Source organism: Heloderma suspectum, chromosome 13 (assembly GCF_057233095.1).
Source record: "Heloderma suspectum isolate Gila_16-S chromosome 13, 16-S_ref, whole genome shotgun sequence".
NCBI classification, from domain to species: Eukaryota; Metazoa; Chordata; class Lepidosauria; order Squamata; family Helodermatidae; genus Heloderma; species Heloderma suspectum.
Window position 1 is genome coordinate 17,571,342 of NC_139470.1, and position 21,424 is coordinate 17,592,765.

The following is a 21,424-nucleotide window of genomic DNA, read 5'->3' on the forward strand; positions in this document are numbered from 1 at the left end:
AAGACTTAGTGATGGCCACCAATTTGGATGGCTTTAAAAGGGGGGTTAGATAAATTCATGGAGGAGGAGGCTATATCAATGGATACTATTCCTGCTGGCTCTGTGCTACCTCCATTGTCAGAGGCAGTATGCCTATGTACACCAGTTGCTGGGGAACATGGGCGGGAGGGTGCTGTTGCACTCAGGTCCTGCTTGTGTGTCTCCCGTGGACAGGTGGTTGGCCACTGTGTGAGCAGAATGCTGGACTAGATTGACCCTTGTTCTGATCCAGCAGGGCTCTTATTATGTTCTAAAATAAAACTTAAAAGCATGCAATATCAAAAAACAACATAAAACATACAACATAAATGTAAAAACCTTTTAAAAAATCAAGTTTACAACAACAAAAGCATAAAAACAAAGTAAAAACCAGCAGCAGTGTATAATCTCAAAAAGCATTAACACCATTTTAAAATAACACAATGACTCAAAATCAGGGGAGGATTAAAAGGTCTTCACCTAGGGGGGAAAAGGTCACAATGTGGGCACTAGGCAAAAATTTCTGGAGAGAGCATTCCACAACTGAGATGCCACCACTGAAAAGGCTCTTTCTTTAGCAGCCACCTGCCTCACCTCATTTGGCAGGGGCACCCAGAGGAGAGCTTCTGAAGATGATCTTAGGGTCCAATCAAATATATAGTTTAGCTATGTGCTGTGTGAAAAAAAAATACTTCTCTATTTATCTGTCCTGAATTTCTGATCATTCAGCTTCTGAGCATGTGTAAAGTGCCTCTTCTCCAAGAGGAACTTTTCCAAAGGAGAAAAACAAAATCCTAATCATTGGTAGGGCTGTTAGGAAGCATAAGGCTGGCTTTTCTTTTGTACCTCCTGATACGTGCCAGCTTCCTTCCTAATTGGAAAGATTGTCAGTGGCCAAGCAAAAACCAAACGGAGCAAAAGAAAAAAGGAGAAAGAGAAGGAGAAGAAAAGGAAGCAATCTGGTACAGTCTGACATGTCACACAATGTATTTGTATTTCATGAGAAAGGACTGTTCCTTCCTGTTAGGAATGACAATGGATCATGCTGTTTTCCTGAAACAGGTCAAAACAGATGTCTTGGGCTGTCAGCTTAGCCGTAGAAAATCAATCATATGGAGCTTTAGCTAGCATCTGTTTGTCTTTCTGGGAGGTCACCCACCCCCAAGACAGTTTGCACCGTGCTCCTTACAATACTTCCCAGTTGAACTAAATAACAACAACAACACACACACACACTAAACAAAACCACCACCCACAATTGTGCTACAATAGCTTCTGCCAAAGCTTTACTTTCTTTGTTTATGACCACTTTAATTTGATGCTGGCGGTCTATTGTCGTGTCCTCACAAGGCGCTGCTGTTTCTATCGTGGGGTCGCTGGAAGACGCGCAGATTGAGATCGGAAGCTGTACGCCCCCCACCCACCCCCAGATCCCACTGATGGAAGGCAGGAGGAACGGAGACATGCGGTTCCTTCAGAGGAGAACTTCAAGATGTTTCCTCTTTTGCGAACTTGAAACAATTAACAGTTTCACGGAACTACAGCAGGGCTTATTTTAATGGCCAGAGTTCAGCCCTCGTAGGTAGGTATGCAGCAGTAAGGAGGACAATGGGCCCTCTTGTCTTTACTATGGAATCATTACACTCCCCCAAGCGTTAGAGAGCAGGTCAGAGAGCAAGAATTCAGTTCTCGGGGTGGCCAGGTGCCCTCTTTATGAAGGACAGTTCTCTACTGAAGAGCTGCCAGAGAACCAGAGGAAAGGTTATAACGTCTGGGACCGTTTAGCTTAGAGAAAACTCAAATAAGGGGAGACATGATAGAGATGTACAAAATTATAAATGGTGTGGAGAAAATGGACAGGCAGATATTTTTCTCCCTCGTAATACTAGAACCATTAATAGCCTTATCCTCCATATGTTTGTCTAATCCCTTTTCAAAGCCATCCAAGTTGGTGGCCGTTACTATATTTATTGTTTGTTACCTTTCTATACTGCCCAATAGCCAAATCTCGGGGGGGGGGGTGCTTCACAAATCTCCCCCTTTCTCTCTCAAAACTCTAGAACCCAATGGCATCATCCCATGAAGCTGAGTGGTGGGAGGTTCAGGACAGATAAAAGGAAGGACTTCTTTACCCAGCACATAGTTAAAGTATGGAATTTGCTACCACAAGACGTAGTGATGGCCACCAATTTGGATGGCTTTAAAAGGAGATTAGACAAATTAATGGAGAAGGCTATCAATGGCTACTAGTCCCTGACGGCTATAAGCTACCTCCAGTATCAGAGGCTGTATGCCTATGTACACCAATTGCTGGGGAACACGACCGGAAGAGTGTTGTTGAACTCATGTCCTACTTGTGGGTTTTCTCTGGGCAGCTGGTTGGCCACTGTGTGAACAGACTGCTGGACTAGATCTGGTCCTTGGTCTGATCCAGCAGGGCTCTTTTTAGGCTCTTATGACCATCCTCTGTTTGAAGGCATCCCCTATGTGAAGAGCTGTCCCGTCTAATTCCTTTCCTCCAAGGAGGCATACACAATCCTCCTCTCCATTTTATTCTCACAACAACCCTGTGAGGTAGGTTAGGCTGAGAGTTAGTGACTGGCCCAAAGTCACTCAGTGAGCTTCATGGAAGAGTGAGGCTAGAACCCAGGTCTTCTAAACACTAGACGAACTGTTGCCCATTCACAATTAGCACTTAAGCAGCAGACTGAACAGGCAGGCACACAAGTCACCTGATCACAGTCTTCCACACTATTTATTTTATTTATTTATTACATTTCTAATCCACGCAATAACTAATGTTCTCTGGGTGGGTTAAAAAGAAAAAAGAAAATGCCACAGAACAGTTAAAAATATAAAATAAAATACAAATATTTAAAAGAATAAAATACAATATAATGCAAATAAACAGCACATGAATAAATAAATAGCCATAATAACCTAGAACTAACATGCCTGAGAGAAAAGAATGGCCTTCGCCTGATGACAAAAAGATAACAACACAGGTGCCAGGTGAACCTCTTCAGGGAGTTTATTCTGTAAGTTGGGCGCCCAGACGAGGCCCTCTGAAGATGACCTAAGGATAAGATTCCTGTATTTCTATTTAAATAATAATAATAATAATTTCTAAATTTGCATCTATACATATAAATGAGCATATGCAAAATTTATGCAAATTGCTGTCCTCTTTTTTGTGTGAAACATTTCCTTTTTTTTTTGGCGATTCATAAGTGGCCATCCTACCCTCTCCCCTTTGTGTTGGGCTATGATTTTGTCCATCCCCTAAAAGGCAAAACGTCAGCCAATCTCTAAAGCACTCAGAGATCTCTGTGCAGGAACCCCCTGGCAGAGGGAGGCACAATGTATTTCTATCATATGGGGAGAAACTTTGAATGCTCCTGCTCCTTGGACCTGAGCTCAAGATGGGCTGGGGGTAGGGGTTGCAGGAGACCATTTTGCCTCACCACAGTCTTGTCCCTGTTGGATAATAGGAACAACTCCGCATGCTTCCAGATACTAGGGGGCAATAGAGAATGTCCTGTTACTGGATCAGTGCGCCCTCTCTTTCCTCTTCCTCCTTTCTTCCTTTTGTCTGAAATGTCAAAGGGGCACAGCTGCATGCCACAATGGAAGCTAGGATAGACTGTAAAATAATAATAACAATGCCGATGAGGATATAGAAATATTACACCCTCACACCAGCTAATGGAAGCCCTATTTGTGACCTTGGAACCTACAAAACAGCATTTTGGATACAGTAGGTGGGTATTTATATAAATCACAGAACCACAGTATACAAATCTATATGCTTTATTGTTATTATATCAGTTTAGTTTGAGATTTTAGGCAGAACAGTCTTACTACCTTCCCCAGCAGTGCTGGACTTGCGCGACGACAAGGCTTTCTTCAAGAGCTCTTCAGAACCCACCGATTCCACTTCTGGCAAAACAGTCCTAGAGCTCCTGTTGCTGTCGTGGACTTGGCTTGCTTTTCGGGAAGATAACGACTGCTTTGAAGACAGAGCGGGTGACTGATCTTCAGAATCGAGGGCAGTGCCAGGGGCTTTTGTTGGGCTATCTTCGGAAGGAATAGATCTCTCGGGGCTATCAGTGGCATCAGTTACAGACCCCTTAGGAGCTGAAGACTGAATGAAGAGGCCCTCATCCTCCTCATCTGGAGAGATGTCATCCGTTCCGGGCTCTGTGGGAAACTGTGGTGGAACTATCTCGAAAATCTCTGGGACTTGGCTATCCTCTCGCTCTTTTGTGGACTTCACTCTTCCCGTTTTGCTGGACACAACGTCTTGCGCAATGGCTGTCCTCATTACCATCACTTTGCCGTGCGGCATTTCGGGCTTGAAAAAAACGCTCTTCTTCTCCCCTGATTTCTTCTGCTTGTCCCCGGCTTTCCTCTTCTTCTCGCCCGCTTTCTTTTTGTCCCCAGCTTTATGTTTTGGGGTCTTGGGCTTACGCGGGCGCACCGCGTAGACCTCTTCAGAGACTTTTGCCCAGTCAATTTGAGAAGAGAGCCGTATCCCGCTGCCCTTAACTCTCTTGTACCCGAACATGATTTCCAAGAGCACCTTTGTCACAGGAACCGATATGAAGCCCAGCTTCTCGGAAAGGAGGGTTTCGTAGTTGTACTTGTACAAGATGAGTTTGGCTGCATTTTCAATCAAAAAATCGATGATGGTTTGCTTCGGGAGAGGCCGGCCATGAATTCGTGCCCGCTTGATGTCTTTGGGCGTAATAATATGCCTTGCATGGATAGCCTGTGAACAGCAAAAAGAGAGGACGTAAGTGTTGAAAGAGATGCTTTGCACCAGTGCTGCCACCAGGTTTTTGAGGGCTCTTGGGCAAGACACCCCCAACGGACCCCCTCCCTCAGCACGTCTCCCTTCTCACCACCATTGTCACCAGCTGCTATTGGTTTTCACCCTCTTTCTCATCACTGCTGCCACTTGCTTCCTTGGCAGGCAGAGAGCCCGTGAATAAGTAGGCCGTGGCATCTGCTGCTGTTCTTTCTCACCACCACTGTGGTCTGCAGAGCTGGCCCAAGACATTTTGCTGCCTGAGGCAAAGGTCAAAATGACGCCCCCTCCCATCCCATTTACAAAAGCTGACTGGACTGGCAGATGAATTTGTCTTCAGCGCTAATGATGGGACGACGTTCTCCACTGACCTTGAAGGCAGTAGGCTGACAGAGGGGGTGCAGAGTAGGCTGCATGGCACCCAGTTCTCTCCATGAAAACCTTGCTGCTGCCTCCTAGCATCTGCTGCCTGAGGCCACTGCCTCACCCTGCCTAATGATAGGGCCGGCCCTGGTTGTCTGGGCCAGAGCAAGAGGCAGGTGAACAAGCAATGGTGCAATGGTGAGGAGGAGGAGGAGGAGGAGGAGCAGATCCAGGGGGCTCTCGTCAGTGGGTGTGTGCTGGTGCCCAACCATGCCTACCCTTGACGTTAGCCTTTCTTGACACTAAAATTAAAAATAAGGCCTAGTGTACATATGTTACTGGACAGGCCCCCTTGCCAATTCTCTGTGGTGCTCCTGTGATGGTTAAAAATCATCATTTTAAAGTCAGTTGATACGTTTTGCAGTTTTTTACCAGTCATTTCAGGATATCCAGAGATTTTGTTGAAAACATATAAATTTGTATGTTAATGCGTAGTGTATGAGTGTGTGTGTGTGTGTGTGTGTGTGTGTATCTCGTCCTTTAATACTTCTGTCAGACTATAAGGCTTATGTATGTATATATAGAGAATTTTAACATTATTTTTAGGATAGTTTAGCGTGCTCTGAAGTTTTTAATTAGTTAATACATATTATTTAAGAATTCTTTTGGAAACATGTAAAATTGTATCTTAAATGCTTTGGTGTACATTATATATCATTTATCATGTATTTTATATTTTGTATTCTTCAGCTCCCTTGATAAAGACCAGTGTCGAAATGCATCGGGAATTTAACTGGTGCAGCTGTTCCTTTTTTGATTTTAGTAAGAAGAGCCCTGCAAGACCGAAACGCCATCTAGCTATGGTGGTGATGTGCCCTCTTTTACAGAGGACTGTCCTTTATTTCAAAGACATGCTGTGTTTGAAGGGCTGTCCAGTCCATGTCCGACTTAAAGAACTATCAGAAGGGAGAGCTGGGCCTTGAATTTGCCCCTCAACAGCACCTGGACAGCAGACAGAGCAAGGCATGCTGGTCTCCTGGTCACAGACTTCCACATTAATGGTGCAATTTATTTATTTATTACATTTATAGCCTGCCTTTTTTCCTCCTTAAGGAACCCAAGGCGGCCTCCTCCTCCTCCATTTTATCCTCACAACAACAACCCTGTGAGGTGGGTTGGGCTGAGAGTCTGTGAATGGCCCAAAGTCACCCAGTGAGCTTCCATGGCTGAGTGGGGACTAGAACCCGGATCTCCTGACTCCCAGTCCAGCACTCTCACCACTATACCACACTGTCTCTCAGTGAGATGCACTCTATTTCTATTTACATTATAATAATTTTTAAATGTGCATCTAAACATATAAACTAGCAAATGCAAATTTTTATGCAAACTGGTGTTTTCTTTTTTGGAAGTAGCCACCCTCTGGCCATCCAATTGCCTTTAGGAAGCCACATGGAGGATTTGAGGGCAATAGCCTTTTCCTGCTGCAGTTCAGGTTGCCTTAAGTAAGGCTCTTTCTCAGCCTCAGATCCGCTAGATGGGGATAAACATACTATTGGGCAGTATTGAAATGAAATAAGGAAGGAAGAGTTACAGAGATGTTGTCGGTGAAGCACTGTAAACATTCTGAAGAGCTGCATACGTGTAATAATAATAATACTTCTTTGTGATTATGATGGCTGATTTGCACATGCAAGACATCGCATTGTTCAGTCTCCCTGTGACTGTACCACTTCAAAGTGCAGGTGGGGGATTGCAAGATCAAAAGCTTCCCCTTGTAAAAACAAAAACTGACTGCACTTAGAAAATTAGCAAGTTGAGGACAAGTCTAATAGCCATTCTTTCTGCTGAGCTACTTTTCTAAACACAAGGAATTATATACTTGACATACTCCCAGATAATACTCTGAAGGCACCTGATGCAATGCTGCAGCTGAAACTCAAAGAGTCTTGCTGAGACCTCTGACTGGAAGGGAGGCCTCTGCAGAATCTAAGTATGCCCCTCTATATTCTTAAGCAGATATTTGTTAGATAAATATAGGATTTTAAACAATTTTCTGTATTCACTGAACTGCAGGGCTTAATTTAATCAGGGCTGAACCAGGGGTGCACAACCTCAGGCTTAGGGGCCAAATCTGGCCCTCTTGAGGTCTCAATTTGGCCCTCTGGGGTTCCCCAGAAGGCCCTGGCAATTGTTTGCTAGTTTCCCGGATTTGGGGCAGTCTCCCCCCCCCTTCTAAATTGTTGAAGTGCCTCTCCTAAGGCTTAGTTATTGGCCGTAAGAGCTTTAAGCTACAAGATGCTGGCATTTTTGTTATGTTGGCCTCACCCCTTTTGCCTTTAGCTCCGCCCACCACTGGACTGTGGCCCCTGAAAGCTTCTCTGAATTGGAATGCGGCCCTCAGGCTGAAAGACATTCTGCACCCCTGGTTTATTCCTTCACCACTGAGTAACCTCAGCCAGCCGTTGCAAATCCAGGCTCAGGGGAAAGGTCTCTAGACCGATCGCCCTGACAACTACGTAGGCCCCAGGCTTCTCTCCCATTAGAATGTAACACTACAAGTACCTGTTTGGATGACTCTGATTCCGTCTGGACCAAGTCTTGTTTTTTCTGTTTTGGTTTTGGAAGTGGGGGTGGGACATATTTGGGTTTGTGTGTGGGCTCCTCAGGCGGTGGCCTAGGCTTTGTTTTAGTGGGTGGAGGTGCCACATATTTTGGCTTGCGTTGAGGCTCCTCGGGCGCAAGCGATTTCCGCCTGCTTTTGGGAAGCGGTGGTGGTGTGTATCTTACTCTGCCCTTCTCTTCTCCCACGGGAGATTCCACCTTCTCCTTTTTTTTCTTTTTCCCCTTTCTCTTCTTCTTCTTCTTTTTCTTTCCATCAGCTGTCTTGCTTCCTTCTGATTTGGACTCATCCTCCGATGTTTCTTCACTGTCGGAGGCTGCTGAGCCACTTCTCATCGCTTCGTCTTCTTCCTCTTCTTCGCTGTCTGCCATGGAAGAGTCCCATGGCATCAAAGGGTGGCCTTCCTCATCGTAAAGGTTCAGCAAAGGGATCCCATCCATCCCAGTTGCCTCCAGGACTTGGCAAACGGCTTGGTTTATAATATCTTGAAGAGCTGCAAGGATTTTGTTTTCTTCCAAGAAATCCAGAGCTTGAAAAGGTTGATTCCCAGGATAATACAGGGGAATACTGCTTGGTGTTGGCCGTTTCAAAACATTGGTGATTTCCTTATGGAGAGATTCTACAGAAAAAGACTGTTCTGGTAACTGTTCCTTAAATTTTGCAAAGTAATCTTTTTTGGGCGGCTGTAGCTGTTCAAAGGACTCTGCCAATTTGGCCCAAATATGGAAGTGTTCTTGCCGGAAAAAGTAATTGTCCCTTGATCGTTCTGAAAACGTCTGGAAAGGAGTAAAGGAGAATGTGAAAGAAAGAAAGAAAGAAAGAAAGAGAGAGAGAGAGAGAGAGAGAGAGAGAGAGAGAGAGAAAATAAAGTACATTATATAGTGTCATAATAAATAACAAAAGGATGTGTTAGGATATTGTAGGAGGTAGCACTAAAAGGGTCAAATTCAACTTCAAAACTAGCTAAATTTGACCCATTTAACATTTTGTAGTGCTATTGTGGCCATTAAAAAAATGGATTTTTTTCAGGTGCTCTGAAGAGGGCAGCCTGGGGGGCAAAAATGGCCCCTGGCCCCCTTGCAGTTGCCCACCCTGGGCTACAGTGATGGACAGCAGCCCTCCAGCCTTTCAGGCAGGAGTTTTTCTCAGTTCTGCCTGGAGCCCATCCTTGGATGTGCCAAGGATTCAATATGAGACCTTTTGCATGTAAAGTATGTGCCCTACTACTGAGCTCCCAATAGTGGAGCCAGCCTTTCCCTCCTGGGTAGGGCTTATTTAGGATTCAAACCCAGGACCTTTTGCACCCTAAGTGAGAATCCTACCCCTAGACCAGCCTTCCCCAACCTGCTGCCCTCCAGATGTTTCAGATTACAATTCCCATAATCCCTGACCATTGGCCATGCTGGTGGTGCTGATTGGAGTTGTAGTCCAAAACATCTAAAGATCACCTGGTTGGGAAGGCTGCCTTAGACCAACAAGCCAGATGACCAAGAAATCAGATCGACCACTCGGAATCCCTTAGCAATTTCCTCACATTATGCGGAAATGACGCCCGTATCTTTTGATAGTCTGAGCCTATTCCAGACTCTTTTCCCTTTCCCTTCCTTATCCCATCAGTTCATCAGCTAAAAAAGCCAGAAGAATGGAAAAAGAAGCAGCAGCAGAATGACTTATGATTGCTGATCTGTGATAATAGTCTTACATAAATAGTAGAGGACACTTGTGCTTTTCATATGACATTGGTGATGGCACAGGAACTATCCAATAGATTCTTATGACATGCTGTTCTTATTATAGGCAATGCTCCAAGTTGCAATGCCCCCACTAGCTTGGGAAGAATCACATTTCCTCATAGCATCATAGAATAGTAGAATCACAGAATAGTAGGGTTGGAAAGGGCCTACAAGGCCATCGAGTCCAACCCCCTGCTCAGTGCAGGAATCCAAGTCATAGCATCCCCGACAGATGGCTGTCCAGCCTCATATTGAATGCCTCCAGTGTGGGAGAGCCCACCACCTCCCTAGGTAATCGGTTCCATTGTCGTATTGCTCTAACAGTCAGGAAGTTTCGCCTGATGTTCAGCCGGAATCTGGCTTCCTGTCACTTGAGCCCATGATTCCGTGTCCTGCACTCTGGGATGATTGAGAAGAGATCCTGGCCTTCCTCTCTGGGACAACCTTTCAAGTATTTGAAGAGCACTATCCTATCTCCCCTCAGTCTTCTCTTCTCAAGGCTAAACATGCCCAGTTCTTTCAGTCTCTCTTCATGGGGCTTTGTTTCTAGTCCCCTGATCATCTTTGTTGCCAGAAACAATATGTTGAGGCTTAAGTTCTAGGAACACGTGCAGCTAGGGGAACGCTAGGAAACTGCAAAGTCAAAGACTCTGTTCACACATAATGACAACTCATGGCTTAATTAAGCCATGGGTTGTTGACTTAACCCACAATATGGCTGCCATACAGTAGAACACATTGTGCGTTGTTTTGTTCCACCCCCCTTGCTGGCTCCCAGCCCATATCCCAGGAATTTGCAACACCAAAGAGCCACCTCTGTAGCCTGATGAAACAACCCATGCACAACCCACAATTCTGGGTTGTGACATAAAGACAACCCATGGCTTGAACAACCCACAGTTGCCAACCCAACAACAAGCCATGGGTGCTCTTTGAGGGTTGTTCATGGTTAATAACCCATGGTTTGTTTGTTTGTTTATTTATTTATTAGATTTATTAGCTGCCCATCTGGCCGGCTACCCGGTCACTCTAGGTGGTGTACAATACAAATAACAACACAAAATACAACAAATTTACATAATCAACTGAACAAAACAACATTTCTTTAAACACACACACACAGAGACAAAAACCCTAACCCATCCCAAATGCCTGCCTGAACAGCCAGATTTTCAAAGCCCGGCAGAAGCTCATCAAATAGGGAGCATGGTGGAGGTCACTAGGGAGGGAATTCCACAGAGTGGGGGCACCACAGAGAAGGCCCTCTCCCTCGTCCTTACCAGCCTAGCTGTCCTGGCTGATGGGACAGAAAGAAGGCCTTCCAAGGCTGATCTCTTTGAACAGCGTCCCTGGTGTTGTTGGAGGTGCTCCTTAAGATAGATTGGGCAGGAAACATATAGGGCTTTAAAGGTCAATGCCAACACTTTGAATTGGGCCCAGAAAACAACTGGTAACCAGTGCAACTCCTTCAGCACTGGAGTGATGCGGTCTTGCTGATGGCTGCCTTTAATCAGGTGGGCTGCCGTATTCTGCAGCAGCTGCAACTTCCGAACCATCTTCAAGGGCAACCCCACATAGAGCACATTACAGTAGTCTAGGCGAGAGGAGACCAGGGCATGAACTACTGATGGGAGCAGATGATTAGGGAGGTAGGGGTGCAGCCACCATATCAGATGGAGTTGGTATAGTGGTGCCCGGCTCACGGCTGACACCTGAGCCTCCATGGACAGCTGGGAGTCTAAAATGACCCCCAGATGGTGGACCTGGTCCTTCAGGGGCAGCTGCACCCCATCGAACATCAGGTCAACCTCCCCCAACTCCCCTTGTCTCCCACCAAAAGTACTTCGGTTTTGTCGGGGTTCAGTTTCAACTTAGTCCTTTCCATCCAGCCACTCACCGACTCCAGCCACTTGGACAGGGTTTCTACAGCCAACCTTGGTGAGGATTTAAGTGAGAGGTAGAGTTGCGTGTCCTCCACATACTGGATGACTGGACTGAGCAAATGAGCAAGAACTGGGCATTTGTCATGCTGTTTATCAGTTCTCTGGAACGGCTCAAATGGTTTCACAGCAACGCCACCACCACCCAGTGATATCAAAGCCATAATGCCATAACGCACAATGGTTGGCAACGAGAACCACAGGCTGAATTTATGCCCCTGGGTCTGTGGAGAAACAATGGCTAGTTGTGCATAGGTCCCCATGTGAAGGGCCCCTATGAATGGCATTACTAGAGGTGGTCACCCCCACTCCATCTCCTATCAGAGCAGGCTTTTTTGGATAGCAGGATTCCAGACATGTGTGCATAAATGCATTGCCATGCATGGATTACATTGGCTGGGCCAGAGCAAATACATCTCAAGGCAGCTGGTAGGTCTCATCCTTCAAGAGAGGCCTAGAAGTACCTCTGCATGGAATCCTCCAGATATGCCCCCCATGGTCTTCTTCTCCAGCTTGGGAAGTCTGGCCTTATACTTATCCAGAAGGCACACTTTGCCCTCCAGCTTAGGCTGCCTTTTACTCTTGATCTGTTTTTCCCAGTCATCGTCAGAGGTGGACATGGTGGTGGTATGATACTTCGACTGGGAATGCGTTGAGCTGTAGGAAAATGACCACGATTCGCTGTCTGGGCTCGAGCAAGAATCTTCTTGGATGTCAAAGATATGCTCCCCACCCTCTGTCGTCACATTTCGGAGCTTCCGGACCGCATCCTCCACGATACTCTGGAGGCTGTCCAGTACCTCCTCATCTGCTAAGAAATCCACAAACTCTGAAAATTCGGCAGCAAGGTGACTGCTTTCTCCGGCACTGCTGCTTTTGCGACGTTTGCGCTTCCCTTGTTTCACACAGGCGAAAGTGCCGGAAGCAGAAGTAGAGGCCGCCGGGTCTGGATTCCTGAACTGACAGCGGGAAGGCGGTCTCAACAGGCTGCTCCAGTCGTATGTGGCTCTTCTCTGGTAAGCATTTAGGTTCCTCATCTGTGACCAAGCAAAACACGGCTGCATCAGTAACAAGAGAATTGGTAGATCAGATTCAGATTTGTTTCTTTGTATATAGTCATCGGATCATCGCAAAGAAACATTTGACACAAGAGACTAGATATCAGTATAGAAATAACCCTTAGGAGAGAGAGAGGAATCTCTTTCTCCACACAGTTTTGGACTTAGGGCACAATCTTATTGGGATGCCCGTCAGCCTCCAAACTCGGAAGCTGATGGGCATCCTCAGCAGAGCCGGAGGAGCACGGAGGTGATCTTCACCTCCACACTCCTCCGGCTCTGCATTTTTGCTATACAGGCTTTTTCACCCATCTTAGCTGGGGCTCTGCAGAGCGGGAGGGAAGGATGCTGGGGAGGCTGGAAGATCCTTTGTAAGCTGGCCTGCCCAGTTCTCTCCCCTCCTTGCCCATGGGAATGCCCCCTTTCCCTCCTCTCCAAGGTTGCCTTTGTGACCTTGGAGAGGCAGTAAGTTCTGACCTTGGATCCAGGAATCCAAACTATCCTATGGCCCCGCCAGATGCTGTCTAAGGGCCATAGGATTGCTCTCTTATTTATTTATTTATTTATTTATTTATTTATTTATTTATTATTATTCAAATGTATACAAAGGTATCAAAGCAGTGAACGTAAAATACAACGGCATAAACACAACCATAAATGCAGCAATAAAAACAACATGATACAAATTAATCAGCAGTAAAACTGCACACTCTACTGTGTGCCACAAACCATAGCTGGCTGAGTCACAGTTCAGGGAAAGCCAGTGCAAAGAGATGAGTTTTAAGAAGACGTCTGGTCATCAGAATATTGGGGCCCTGTTTAATGGCAGTTGTTAGAATAATAATAATAATAATAATAATAATAATAATAATAATAATATCCCGCTGTTTCCCCAATTCTGGGATTCAAGGCGGCCTTACAACGTTAAAACTGCTACAATTAAAACCTATAAATAGAAATATAAATACAACTGTATAAAAGTTAAAAATATAATTAAATCATCAATATTAAAATTGTAAAGATTTTAAAACATTAAAAGACAACCAGAACAACAAAAATGGTATCCATACGTCACATTTTCCCAGGTCCAGACTAGTTATCCCCAAAGGCCTGCTGGAATAAAAAAGTTTTTGCATGCCTGCGAAAACATATCAAGGAGGGTGCCACTCTCACCTCCCTGGGAAGGGAGTTCCAGAGCCTTGGGGCAGCCACCGAGAAGGCCCTCTCCCACGTTCCCACCAGGTGTGCCTGTGATGATGGCGGGATGGCGAGAACGGCTTCCCCTGAAGATCTCAGGGCACGAGTAGGCTCATAGGGGAGAATACGGTCTTTCAGATAACCTGGACCCGAGCCGTATAGGGCTTTATAGGACATAACCAGCACTTTGAATTGTGCCCGGAAACAGACTGGGAGCCAGTGAAGCTGTTTTAACAGGGGAGTTGTATGCTCCCTGTAACCAGCCCCAGTCAGCAGTCTGGCCGCAGTTTCTTTGAACCAGCTGAAGTTTCCGAACACTCATCTGAGGCAGCCCCACGTAGAGCGCGTTACAGTAATCCAAACAGGATGTAACTAAGGCATGTGTCACTGTGGCCAAGTCAGACATCTCAAGGAACGGGTGCAGCTGGCGCACTAGCTTTAACTGTGCAAATGCACTCCTGGCCACCGCTGAAACCTGGGCATCCAGGCTCAGGGCTGAATCCAGAAGTACACCCAAGCTGCGAACCTGTGTCTTCAGGGGGAGTGTAACCCCATCCAGCACAAGCTGTATCCCTATTCCCTCCCTGATCTACCTTTTGACTGACCAGGAGCACTTCTGTCTTGTCTGGCTTAAGCTTCAATTTGTTTGCCCTCATCCAGTCCATTACTGCAGACAGACACCGGTTCAGCACCCCAACAGCTTCCTTGGAATTAGATGGAAAGGAAAAGTAGAGTTGGGTGTCATCAGCGTACTGGTGACACTGAACCCCAAAACTCCGGACACCCTCCCCCAGTGGTTTCATGTATATGTTAAATAGCATGGGGACAAAACAGAACCCTGAGGGACCCCACAAGCCAATGGCCAGGGGGTCGAACAGGAGTCCCCCGGCACCACCTTCTGAGTCCGCCCCTCCAAGAAGGAATGGAGCCACTGTAAAACAGTGCCTCCAAGTCCCATCCCAGCGAGGTGGCCCAGAAGGATACCATGGTTGATGGTATCAAAAGCCGCTGAGAGGTCCAGCAGAACCAACAGGGACACACTCTCCCTGTCTAGTTCCCGGTGTAGGTCATCCACCAAGGCGACCAAAGCTGTTTCTGTCCCATAACCGGGTGTGAAGTCAGATTGAAATGGATCTAGATAATCTGTCTCATCCAGGAATCTCCGGAGTTGGGAGGTCACCACGTGCTCCAATATCTTGCCCAGAAATGGAATATTGGAGACTGGATGATAATTATCCAATATAGTGGGGTTCAGGGAGGGCTTTTTTAACAAAGGTCTCACCACCACCTCCTTCAAGCAGGCTGGAATTCTGCCTTGCCTAAGGGAGGCATTAACCACTCCCCTTACCCACTCGGCCAGTCTACCTCTGGCTGCTTTTATGAGCCAGGAAGGGCAAGGATCTAGAACACACGTGGTGGCTCTCACCTCTCCAAGGATCCTGTCCACATTCTCAGGCTGTACAAATTGAAAAGTATCCAACAACACTGGACAAGCAGGGGCCAAAGTTACATCCTCTGGGTCTGTAGCAACTATAGCGTCCAAGCCAGAGCGGATCCGAGCGATTTTGTTCTGCAAAGTGCTGAGCAAATTGTTCACAGCGGGCTGTCGAGGGGTTTAAATTATCCTCTTGCGGGCTAGCATGTAAAAGACCTCTAACCACTCGAAACAGCTCCGCTGGATGGCTCTTTGCAGACGCAATAGTGGCAGAAAAAAATATTTTCTTTGATGCCCATATTGCATCAGAGTAGGCCTTCAAATAGGCTCTAGCCCGTGTTCGATCGGATTCATGCCGAGTTTTCTGCCAACGTCGCTCCAGTCGTCTTCTCACTCGTTTCATCACTGCCAGCTCCCTAGAAAATCTGGGTGCAGCTCCACTTCGTGAGAGAGGACGCTCAGGAGCAATTGTGTCTACGGCCCTGGTAATTTCTCCATTCCAGAGATCGGCCAGGGCTTTGACAAATCGCCTGCCGAGACAACAGGAAAACCCCCAAGAGCCGTCAGGAAACCGTTTGGATCCATCAGCCTCCTGGAGCGGACCATCTTAATCGGCCCTCCACCCCTGCAAAGGTTCCGAGTGCCAGCAAGTCTAAACCCCACCAGGTAGTGATCTGTCCATGACAACAGTACTATAGAGAGTTCCTCCATACTCAGATCACCGTCACCCCATCCAGCACAGAAAACAAGGTCCAGAGTGTGCCCAGCAGCATGGGTGGGGCCAGATACCTTCTGGGACAGACCCATGGTTGTCATGGTGGACATGAACTCCTGAGCCACGCCCGACAGGGCAGCCTCAGCATGGATGTGGAAATCCCCCAGCACAACAAGCCGAGGGGTCTCCAACACCAAACCCGAGACTACCCCGGTTAGCTCAGGAAGAGAGACTGTTGAGCAGCGGGGTGGACAGTACACCAACAGAATCCCTATTCTGTCCCAGGCACCCATCTTCAAATACACACAGTCGAACCCAGCAGACTGCAGGATAGGGCACCTGGTAAGGGGGATCGAATCATGATAGACCACTGCCACTCCACCTCCCCGCCCCCCAGGTCTTGCCTGCTGCTGAACAGAGAACCTAGGAGGGCAGAGCTGAGAGAGATTAACCCCCCCCCCCCCAGCTTCGTCCAGCCAGGTCTCTGTAATACAAGCCAGGTCAGTGCGCTCATCCAGGATCAAGTCCTGGATAGCAGTTGTTTTACCATTCACTGACCTGGCATTCAGGAGCAGCAGTTTCAACCCAGGGGGTCTGTTGCCAGGGCCATCCAGGTTATTTGAATTGGGGAACAGTTTAGGGACAGTCAGCACCCTATTGTTACTAGGGATGTCAGAGAATTTCGCCACGAATCTCAGGGAGGTTGAATGCCAGCGCATTCGGCCCCCCGAAATCGGTGGCAAAACGGTCTGCCCCCCCGCCCCCCCCGGGACGGGACTTACCTTGTGTGAATGTCCCTGGCGGCGGTGGCGGCGGCGGCAGTTCGGCGGCGGCGGCTGCGGTGGCTGCCGGTCTTCCGACCGGCTGCCGCCACCGCCATTTCCAGTAAAAAAAAACAAACCCGAATAAACGTGATAGGCTACGTAAACATTTACGTAGCCTATCATGGCTAGATTTTAAAAAAATACCATGATAGGCTATGCAAATGTTTACGTAGCCTATCACGGCTGAGTAAAAAACAACAACAACAAACCACGCGTACGCAAATGGCGGCGCCCATGGGCGCCGCCATTTGCGTTCCTTATTTTGGCACGTCTAGTCTATGTAAACATTTACGTAGACTACGGCGAAAACAAGGGGAACGCAAATAGCATAGACACTATGCTGTTTGCGTTCCCCTTATTTTCGCCGTAGTCTACATAAATGTTTACGTAGACTACACGTGCCAAAATAAGGAACGCAAATGGCAGCGCCCATGGGTGCCGCCATTTGCGTACGCACGGGGTTGTTGTTGTTTTTACTCAGCCGTGATAGGCTACGTAAACATTTACGTAGCCTATCACGGCTGATTGCAGGGATGCAAACGGCGGCTATGGCCGCCGCCATTTGCGTTCCTAGCCAGCCAGGATTCACGGCGGGAGGGACGGGGCGCCTCCCTCTCCGGCCAGAATTTTTTTGGGGGGACGGGGCACCTCCCCCCCGGCCAGAATTTTGGGGGGAAGGACGGAGCGCCTTCCCCCCACCACGAATCAAATTTCGGGCAAGGTAAGTGACTTTCGTACATCCCTAAATTTGTGACACACTCTGCCTTTAGAGTGTGACTGTCTCCCTCTGCCCTGTAGAATGTCCCAGAGGGTGGGTGCTGCAACACTAAATGCCCTACTGCAAGTGCTCCTGAGGCAAACCTCAACTCCTATCAGCCCCGGCTGGCATGGGAATTGTAGTCCAAAATATCTGGAGGGCACCAAGTTGGGGAAGGCTACATTAAAAAGCCCCAAACCCTTTAAACTTTCTTTTGAGGATCAGTGTTCCAGCCTCTTGATCATTTTAGTTGCCCTTTTCTGCACCTTTCTCAGTTCTACAATATCTTTTTTGAGATGGGGCAACCATAATGGTACGAAATATTCCAAATGTGGTTGCACTCTTGATTTATATCAGGGCTGGGGAAATATTTTCCCTGTTGAGATCCACATTACCTCAGTCAAAATCCATCAGGGTCATCATTCTAGCACTGGGCAGGACCAGAGCCAAAAGTGGGTGGAGTTGCTGAAGTCACTCTTAGCATTGTTCTGTACTCAGCAGGGGGGAAAAGACATTTGCGCCCAGGCATTCTCCTTCTCCCACTTGTGTATGGTTCCCTCCATCAGCTTTGCAGTTGTGGGACAGAGTAGGAAGGAGTAAGCAGTATCTCCAGCAGGCCTGGGGAGAGGGGTGTGACCTGGGGAGAGTCTGGAGGTCTGGACTGAGGCCTGGATGTCTGGTCTTTGCCCTCTGGTCCAAGGTTCCCCACCCTTAATTTATCTAAAGGAATTTTGATACTGGCAGTTTTATTTCATGCTGTGCTGAAAATTTCTCCCACATTTTTTTGACCATTCTCATTCAATTTGATAGAAAATAAATTGCTTTTGAAAAGAAATTCAAAGAAGAAGAATTTTGGATAAATTCTCATGGGTTGGGTTTGGGGTTCTTGTCCATACTTTACTTATGAGGTGGTCATGGAGTGTACATGATTGTCCTGTCTTTCATTGTCCAATAGTCTCTATGGCAGCCTGTAGCCTCCTCAGCTTCCCACACTTCAGTTGAAGTGATCATGAGGAAGACATCATGAGATAATTCCTGCCATGGGACTTTTTCAGTTCAGGAAGTGCAGGTGGCCTGGGGGGCTGCAGAGCAATGGAAAATGTGTAATAGAGAGAAAACACGCACAGCCCCCTCAGCCACCTCACAGGGATTAGGCAAGCTCAAAAACCAAAGAAATTCAAAACTCTGCCTCAGAAAAGTGGAAGCCTCAACATAGTTGATGCTGTTGCCACTTGCAGGAGCAGTGCAATAAACCAAAAACCCTGAGGAAAAAGAAAGAACCTGTGTTACAGCCCCTGCCATTAGTGAGCCCTCTCTGTGAGAAACTGCTGGAGAATTTCTCCTCCCCTAGGAGAAATTCGGTGAAATTGTCCCCCCAATTTCTCTGCCCACAAATAGGCTGGAGAATTTTGAGAGGCCATTTGCGCACAGCTCTAGTTTTATTGTCAGTCCCTTCCCTAACAACTAGCAGCTTGAAGCCAAATAACTGGTTAGTTCAGGGGCGGGGAAACTAATTTGGTCCAGGGGCCAAATTGTTCCACCCCTGGACTAATGAGGCAGGCTGACGACACCATGAAGCCTGTCCCTTGACATCATCCACTCCACGTATTTGGCTGTTCTCTGTGCAGAGCACTGCATGGGATTCCTGGCCTAAGGTGTCTATCCCAGGTTAATTGGATTTTGCTGTGGCAAGTCATCTTTTCTTTTCTCTCTGGAGATTTGACCAGATTCCACCTGGCCAAGGGCAACTATTCTCTGCCCCCTTGGCTCTTACCTGAGGTCCCCTGAGGCTCTCGTCATCTGCCAGATAGCCGGAGTATCTGCGACTCACCATGGTGCTGAAAGGACAGCGCCTGCCCGCTCCTCCTCCTCTCGCCTTCTTTCTCCTCTTTCTGCACGCAACAGAAAATAGGTTTTTGTTTTGTTTTGTTTTTTACAAGGAGGGGATTCAAAAAGGGGGAAATGATACAGCGCCAGAAGACAGGGAGGGAGGGAGGGAAGGAAGGAAGGAAGGAAGGAAGGAAGGAAGGAAGGAAGGAAGGAGTAAAAGAAAAAAGAAAAACGTATCAGAAAATTTCTTAGAAATCATAGGAGATGGGGCAAAAAAAGCAAACAAACAAAATATATGAGGCAGAGGGCTTCTCTATGCTCTTTTAATGTTGTTTTTCTTTTAATATCACAGTTTAATGAGGGCTATAACCTGTGAAAACTGAGATAATCAGAATTCTAAGAATATATGACCCTCAGTGCAAATATAGCTAGAATACAGCCTGGCGAGCAAATTTTCCCATATCGAAATTATTATGGAAGTTACTTCCATACTATATGTTTAATATTTAAAACAACAAATACAACTCACAATTGGGTGAAAATCCCAGATTACAAGAGGCTGCAATCTCTCAGAATGTCTCATCCAGGATCCTAATCAGCGGTCTTTCTGGAACTGAGAGTTTTGCCAAGGTGAGGAAGAAATCTGGCCCCAAAGGTTCAGGTAGAAGCCAAAGAACAACAGAGAACTCACAAAGAATCTTCTTCTGCTATTGTTGGGTAGCCAATTCTGTTTGTTTGTCCATGTGATTCTGTTAATTTGCATAGGATGTTCCATTTATACCACATCGACAGAAAGAATGGCTTCAGCTAAGCTGCTGGAACCAGTGGTATAGTGGAGCCAGAGATCACAGGGACACAGCACCAACATTTTTTTATTAGCAGGGATGCTGACATCATCCACCACCCCCTCAGAATTTTCTTTTCCCTCTGAGTTTAACTGTAATCTGCACAGTAGCTGGGGGGTGGGGGACAATGAATTATCCCAGCAACAACGTATTATTCCATGTTGTAATGCAAAGTATTTTCAGGTGGCTTGGTCCTTGTGTGTTTCCCATGGGCAGCTGGTTGGCCACTGGGTGAACAGAATGCTAGACCAAATGGACCCTTGGTCTGATCCAGCAGGGCTCTTCTCGTGTTCTTAATGCTCTTGTTTTCATTGCTTTACCATTTTAACTGGTTTGTACACTGACTCGATGGCTTTTTAGCGAATAAGGCTGTATATCAATGCTCATAAATAAATGAGAGCCAGGGTGGTGTAGTGGTTAGAGTATTAGACTGGGACGCAGGAGATCCAGGTTCTAGTCCCCGCTCAGCCATGAAGCTCAAAGGTGACTTTGGGCCAGTCACTGACTCTCAACTTAACCTACCTCACAGGTTTGTTGTGAGGATAAAATGGAGAGGAGGACGACTATGTAAACTGCCTTGGGTTCCTTGCAAGAGGAAAAAGGCAGGATATAAATGTAATAATAAATGAAATAAAAATAAATAAAAAAGTACATTCCATTTCAATAATCAGAATGGCTTCTAAATTTGCATCAATACATATAAATTAGCCTAGGCAAAGTTGATGCAAACTGCTGTCCTCTTTTCAGGTGATGTATTAGTTCTTGTTTGGCAATTCAGAAGTGGCCACCTTAGATCCCCCCCCCCCACAGCTCTTCAGTGACCTGCCACTAAATGTAATATTGCTCCATCGTTCTTACAGAAATAGGGACCTGTTTGTAGTGGGCCTGTTCCAATAGATGCAGTTTCCACAGTTTTTGGAACACTCTGAGTAGAGGAACCTGAATTTCTTGCCTGCACCAATATACTTCAGCTACCTGTAAAAACAAAACCATCAGAAGAATGCCACTTGGCTGCATAGTCTGTGGTGAACGGCCTGTACTTTTCTCTTAACCCCCCCCCCAAAACCCCGATGAATTCTCTCTCTCTCTCTGTTACAAAAGAAGCCTTTATTGCATTTCAGCGTGTTGTAGTCAACATTCCAACCTATGAGAAGAATGGCAGGTTCTTCTGCTTATGAGGTGGGGCAGGGCAAGTGGGGGATGGAAGGAGGAGAGCCTCGAATGCAGAGCAGGGCTGGTGTCAAAGGTAGGCATGGTTGGCCACCTGCTGAGGGCC

At 46.8% G+C, this 21,424-nt stretch overlaps 1 protein-coding gene across 1 annotated transcript; it reads right to left on the reverse strand.

The window, feature by feature from the left end:
- Positions 1 to 3,847: 3,847 nt before the first annotated feature.
- On the reverse strand, positions 3,848 to 19,937 carry CCDC116 (coiled-coil domain containing 116). The gene is made up of 5 exons (XM_084819608.1): positions 19,833 to 19,937; positions 19,248 to 19,365; positions 11,952 to 12,524; positions 7,757 to 8,590; positions 3,848 to 4,789 (listed from the first exon to the last, which is right to left on the reverse strand). Exons 2-5 carry the CDS (start codon positions 19,305 to 19,307, stop codon positions 3,848 to 3,850), a joined length of 2,409 nt encoding a protein of 802 aa, XP_084675734.1. The 5' UTR covers positions 19,308 to 19,365; positions 19,833 to 19,937.
- Positions 19,938 to 21,424: the final 1,487 nt, after the last annotated feature.

What these genes read in the sequence shown, in the direction of transcription:
- CCDC116 (XM_084819608.1), bottom strand. Translation starts at nt 19,307, where the DNA reads ATGGTGAGTCGCAGATACTCCGGCTATCTGGCAGATGACGAGAGCCTC. An exon ending in AGAGCCTCAGGGGACCTCAG is followed by an intron (nt 12,525 to 19,247) that starts GTAAGAGCCAAG and finishes GCTTGGTCACAG; the next exon opens with ATGAGGAACCTAAATGCTTA. An exon ending in CTGGAGGATTCCATGCAGAG is followed by an intron (nt 8,591 to 11,951) that starts GTACTTCTAGGC and finishes ACTCCTTTCCAG; the next exon opens with ACGTTTTCAGAACGATCAAG.